Genomic DNA, 6,431 nt, shown 5'->3' with positions numbered 1-6,431 from the left:
GCTTGTCTCTCATTGTTTTGTTCTTTTCTCATTAAAATGCATGAACCTACTTGATTTTCACAAAGGAACACAATTAGCCTACAGAACAAACACACTGAAATATGGCCATTAAAGAAAATAGGTGGCAAGTCGTTGAAGCTGTCAGAATAAATGAGAAGCCTAATTTTTGAATTGTAGGAGTTTATTTTAAAACAAAGTCTCTTTTCAGACTGAGCTGTTAAAGAATAAACTCATTAATTATAATTGTATTATTCAAATTGTGGACTGTACAAAACAGCTCGCCTCTTACAAACATTCCCAATATTAACCAGAGTTCCTTCCAAAATAAAACCACAACAAATTAATATGTGATAAAAAAAAATGCATTTAGTTTTCTGCTGACAGTGGTGGCTATAAGACTAGGAAGCTTTTTTTCATTAAATGTATTCCCCTGACAAATTTATTTCTTGTTTTGAGCATAACCCTCATTATATTTGTTAGAATTAAGAACAAGTGTCTTGTTTCAAAACAAGACACTGCAATTTGCCAAGAGGATATTAAAATATTATGTGAAAACAAGTCTTAATATTTTATGTTGATCTACTAGAACTAGATATTTTTCCTGGAAAACAAGTGAAATAGTGCATATGGAAATTATATATATTTTTTATTTCATTTTGATCTGCGGTGTAGTAACAATAACTGTACAAACTATGGTTACCATGGTGAGGGTGACATCTTAATCTGCTGTCAGACTCCATCTGTTTCCTCGGATTTAATCTGGTTAGCTCTTGAAAGACTCCAATTAATCTCAGACCACACACACCGAAGTGGAGAAGCGTGCAGGACTGAGTGGATGAGCGTTTCGTGTCGTCTCCACCATGCCTGTGTTTTACACGCCGATCCCTCAGAACCTGAGAGTGGGTCTGGCTAATGTCAGCGGGTCAGTGTTTATAAATAACAGGACGCGAGACAGCGGAGACTACAGAGACCCGTATCAGGATAATGAAGGTGAGACGTCTAAATGAAAAGGACTATACAGCCTGTCTAGATTAGATATTGCACATTGCACAAGTGGATATCAAGAAATATAAACTAAGAATTCACCATTACTGGCGTTTTAACAGGAACTTTCTGTGCTTAAAAGTTTGTCATAATTAAGATTTCTTTCATGTTTTTGAAAGAAGTCTCTTATGCTTACCAAGGCAGCAGAGATACAGTAAAAACATGTGACACTGAAGACTGAAATCATTTAAAACAGAAAACAGATGTTTTAAAAATTTATAAATATTTCAAAATATCGCTGGTTTTACTGTATTTTTGATCAAATAAATGCAGCCTTATTGAGCATAAGAGATTTCTTTTAAAATCATTAAAAAATCTTAATCATTTTAAACTTCTGCTCAGTAGTGTATATATACTTTATATGAAATATAATTTTCCTAAAACACACCCTTTTTTTTTCTTCAAGATTTATGCATTTCAATTAATAGTAAAATTCCATCAAATTGAATTGAACAATCCTTGCATATTATTCATATTATTCTTAAGAATTTTAAATGCTTTTACATTTTAAAAGCACAAAATTTAAAATAAAAACTAGAGTTTAATAAAGCATTTTGTATAAATCTTAATGGAACAGGGAAATGGACCATTTAAGTTTATGTGATTTGTATTCATAAATTATATAAATGATTAATTTACTTTACCAAGGCTATTGTCATTTTTCTAAGGGTAAGATGATTTGTCTTTTCACATTTTCCTTTAAATTAAACAATAATTCATTATATTGTCAACATTATATGATTTTAATTGTTAAAGATGGGACAAACCAAAATCACTTTTTTAACAGAGTGATGAGGGGCATTTGATGACAAGTCGGTAGTTTTAATCTTATGTTAAGTTAATATATTATGACAAATACAGAATAATCTCACAACACATTTTTTTTTTATTCATGCTAATGATAAAAAAGTAACAATGTTTATACCAATGTTAAGTTACCCCAGGTGGTAAAGAAAATGATAATGAACGATTTAAAAAATTGGATTAAACATCATTACTTGAATACCTTCTGGTTTTCTGTCTAGTGTTTGCTGAGGTCTGGTCTCATCTCCCGCTGCAGATGCTGCTGTACTTCAACATGTTCTTCTTCCCCTTCTGGTGGATATCTGAGGTGATGATGCTGCATTTAAAGGTGGGTTCAATTATATGCTGGAATCATAAGGCTATTGTCCCCCATCAATAGTCAAATCCTTACTCCATGTAATGCAACTGCAACTACTGTATTATCTATGTTATATTTAACATTGTTATCTCATACTTCACTTTTAATAGTCTATTTACTGTATAGACATTCTATCTTTAACCATAAGTACTGTTACATTCACGAGCGACATAAAATCAGCATTCAATCTGCGTCACTCACGATACTTTTAAATATGAAACTACAACCACCAGAAGGTGGCAGCGGATCACTGTCTTAACGAGTGAATCATTCGATCGAACGTTTCGTTCAAAACGGGCCATGTTCTACATTCGCCATGTTGTCATTATCATGTGACTTACCATCGTCAGTTACGTCGATTCACTGCCATTCATAAATCCCCTCCTGTGGCCTCATGGGATAGTAAGTGTCCATGCACATACGATCATCCGGGTACTTTTTGCCGACACTTTTATGAGTAGCCTACTGTGAATTCGGATATACTTCTTTTATCACATACTGTTTTTATAGTAGGGAAGTATTTCTAATAATCACAGTAAGTGATTATTAAAATGAATGCATGAACATCACTTCCATAATAGCTGGCAGGCCATTAGCAGCAATGCCAGATAAAAGTGTGTTTAAACATAATAATTATGGCTCCTGTATCCATGGTGATGGTCTGCCTTTATGAACTGCACATTGAAGTTCAAGTGCTACTGTTATATATTTTACCTTTAATAGCTCGAGTAAATCACGGCAATTCAAGGAGATGCTGCTGCAATTATCATTTCTAATGTCAAGACATGAAAGACCTTTAAAACACTGCAAACCTACTCATGATAATATTTGAATAAGCAATTTGTTTAGGTCAAACTAGGGTTGCATATATTTTTAAGGTCATATTTAGGAATGAGGAATATCATTTCTTTCTTCATTTCCATAGTTCTGTTATCTGCCAACATATTACCAGTGTCTGCTGGTGACAGGGATGGTCCTGATTAGCATATTCGAGGTATTGCGGGTGTATCTCGGTTACATTGGGAATCTCAAAGAGAAGGTAATTCACACAAAATGTTATAAGTCATTCATCTGAACACTGCTCATGCCTAACAGATTCTGTGTGAGAGAAATAGAATAATCAGAGAAAGTGAGAAAATCTTGAGATTAAATGCTAATACTCGCACTTTGCTACTGATAAGTATTCATATCTGGCAGGTGAACTAAAAAAAAGGATAAAGTATGCTATAGCCATGAAGTAAGATTTTAAAAAAATTGTTACAGTTGCAATTCATTGTACAAAATGTGTTAATGCTCTTAATTAAAGTTATTTGATTTTATTCATTAATATAATTAAATGTATAATTAAATATTATACATTTAATATTTGTATAGTATTTAATATTTAACATTTATTTAACATATTTAACATAACATTTTATGTTTGTATAAAATAATACCATTAAATGTATAATTAAATATCATTAAACCAACAGTTAACTATTAAGGTTAACTAATATTTACCTTAAGATGTTTCAAAACATCAAAGTATTTGATTAAGTTTTATAAATAAAAATAACATTACAAATGAAATAAACAAACATGAAAGTAGAGATCACCGCCGATAAAACAGATGAATTAAATAACTGAAATGTAAATAAATAAATAATAAACATGCGTGAAAGTAGTGACCACAGCTGATAAAACAAATAAATTAAATAAAGATGCATATAAATAAATAAATAACCATGAAAGTAGTGACCATAGGTGATAGAACAAATGAATTAAATAAAAATGCTAAATAAATAAATTAATTAATTAAAAACCATGAAAGTGGTGACCACATGTGATAGAAAAAATTATTTAAATAAAAATGCAAAATAAATAACCATGAAAGTAGTGACCATAGGTGATAGAACAAATGAATTAAATAAAAATGCAAAATAAATTAATAAATTAAAAACCATGAAAGTGGTGACCATACTGTAGGTGATAGAAAAAAATATTTAAATAAAAATGCAAAATAAATAAATAAATAACCATGAAAGTAGTGACCACAGGTGATAGAAAAATTATTTAGATAAAAATGCAAAATAAATAACCATGAAATTAGCCACAGCTGGTAAAACTAATTAAACAAAATAAAAATGCACTATAAATAAATAACCATGAAAGTAGCGACCACAGCTGATAAATCAAATTAATTAAATGAAAAAATAAAAAAAAATAGCCGGTGTCCATGGCTAAATAAATAAATAAAAAGTTGTAATCTAAAAGAAATGTTAATGGTTATATTAAAATGTTACCTACGTTTCTTTCTTCATTCTTCTCTTTAGGTTCCAGAGTTAGCTGGATTTTGGCTGATCTCCTTCCTCTTCCAGCTGCCTATCCTCCTCTTCTTCATCACCGATCAGGACATCATCATTCTTCCTCTGGAGCGGGCCATTCACTCTCTCTATCTGGCCTTCCTCCTGGGCGAGCTGTTCGCCTCGTTTCTCGCCCTGCGCGTCATGACTCGTAAACTCGCCCAGCAGTTTCACATGAGGCAGTTCGGGCCCGTCCAGGGTCTCCACACTGCAGAAGCCCTGCCTATGTTTGGACTGCCGCACGGGGGCAGGAGTGTGCTTCCTGTGAGGGACATACAGCCTCACTGAGAGATGACGGAATACTGCTGGTTAAAGATCTGGCAGGACACCCAATTGTTGGTATGGTCTTCCAGCAATGTGACCTTCAGCAATAAGTGCACTTCTTGTAATAAGAGTTTTGTGGTAAATCTACAAAACCATGACCAGTAATAAAAAGCAGTGGGTGGGGCAAGTTGTCACACAGGAAGTCGCCACTAACAACGTTAGCTCAGGAACCATGAGGTTTGGAGTTAAAACAAAGTCAAAAAGTGCAATTGCACATATGTTTGTCTGTAGTTCAGAACTGCCTTCAATTGAATCAACAACATAATGAAGTCAGATTTTTTACTTGAAAATTTGAAAATTCTTTAATGAAAGAATCGCATTTTGACAACTTACCCCATAAATGATGGCAACATGCACCATTATGGCAACAACAGTGAAAATGTTCTGTTTATGTAGTTATACCTTTAAAGTACATTGTTATACAATATTCACTTTAAAAAATAAACCCACTCTGAGAAATATTCACTGGAATAAAATGTATATTTATGAAGGATACTATAATTTTAATTTCAAATAAATGCTGTTCTTTTGAACTTTCCATTCATCAAATAATCATGAACAAAAAATTATCACAATTTCCACAAAAATATTATTCTGCAGATATTAAGCAGTTTAACGGTTTTCATCATTGATAATAATAATAAATGTTTACGAGCAGCAAATCAGCATATTAGAATGATTTCTGAAGGATCATGTGACACTGAAGACTGGAGTAATGACAATTGTTTAAAATGTCATAATATCTAACAATATTACAATTTTTTTTTTTTTTATATGTGCAGTCTTGGTGAGCATAAGAGACTTCTTTTAAAAACATTAAAAATCTTACCGATCCCAAACTTTTGAATGGCAGTGTATGTTTAATTCATAATCAAACAAATGTGATGTATAATCTAGACACATGGTGGCGCTCTGAGACTGTTTCTCTCACTATCCACACACTGCTGCAGAACACAGAATGACTCATCAGCCGAAACTCCCATCAGGAGGACACACACATAAGACTAACTCACACTCCCATTTCTGTTACATGAAGCTGGCTGTGTTTCAATGAACATGTTTGTAAAAAATATGTATGAAAAAGTACGATGTAATAACAGTCAAATATATCCAACAATTATTGCAAAATCAGATAACAAAGTCTGTATAAAATGCATTGAAATTAGGATTACCTTTTAAAAGGTACATTTAAATATAGATTAGAAATAAAGATTTGACTTTGCATAACTACTTACAATCATTTATAATACATTTTAAAACATAACATGACTACAGTATAATGCATTATAACATGGTCAAGCTGAAAACTAACAGGGTTAATGTTGCAAAATGCATAATGAGAATAAATCGACACATGGAAATGTGCTTTAATGCACTATAGTTTTTGAAGATGGCAACCATAAAATATTATATTACAATTCACAATAACATGACTTTTAATATAATGCATTACATATAGACGTATCATATAGGCCTAGATGTTATCCAAATGTATTATTCATTAATACAGATCATTAGCCACATTATGTGTTTATGTGAACAGTCTCTGCCGGATG

The 6,431-nt window shown here is 32.1% G+C and overlaps 1 protein-coding gene across 2 annotated transcripts; it reads left to right on the top strand.

Annotated features, from left to right (window-relative positions):
- The first annotated feature begins 766 nt into the window (after window positions 1-766).
- LOC311292974 (transmembrane protein 17A) lies at window positions 767-5,711 on the top strand. 2 transcript variants are annotated; one of them, XM_084412816.1, is made up of 4 exons: window positions 767-990; window positions 2,070-2,176; window positions 3,132-3,245; window positions 4,522-5,711. In XM_084412816.1, exons 1-4 carry the CDS (start codon window positions 861-863, stop codon window positions 4,837-4,839), a joined length of 669 nt encoding a protein of 222 aa, XP_084268942.1. In that variant the 5' UTR covers window positions 767-860; the 3' UTR covers window positions 4,840-5,711. The 2 variants fall into 2 exon arrangements, with proteins under 2 accessions (XP_084268942.1, XP_084268943.1); XM_084412817.1 differs by lacking the exon at window positions 3,132-3,245 and having other exon boundaries at window positions 798-990.
- The last annotated feature ends 720 nt before the right edge of the window (window positions 5,712-6,431 follow it).

This window comes from Rutilus rutilus (genome assembly GCF_951802725.1).
Source record: "Rutilus rutilus genome assembly, chromosome: 7".
Taxonomy (NCBI): Eukaryota; Metazoa; Chordata; class Actinopteri; order Cypriniformes; family Leuciscidae; genus Rutilus; species Rutilus rutilus.
This window is presented reverse-complemented; position numbering and strand designations above follow the sequence as displayed.

What these genes read in the sequence shown, in the direction of transcription:
- LOC311292974 (XM_084412816.1), top strand. Translation starts at nt 861, where the DNA reads ATGCCTGTGTTTTACACGCCGATCCCTCAGAACCTGAGAGTGGGTCTG. An exon ending in CCCGTATCAGGATAATGAAG is followed by an intron (nt 991 to 2,069) that starts GTGAGACGTCTA and finishes TTTTCTGTCTAG; the next exon opens with TGTTTGCTGAGGTCTGGTCT. An exon ending in TGATGATGCTGCATTTAAAG is followed by an intron (nt 2,177 to 3,131) that starts GTGGGTTCAATT and finishes TCATTTCCATAG; the next exon opens with TTCTGTTATCTGCCAACATA.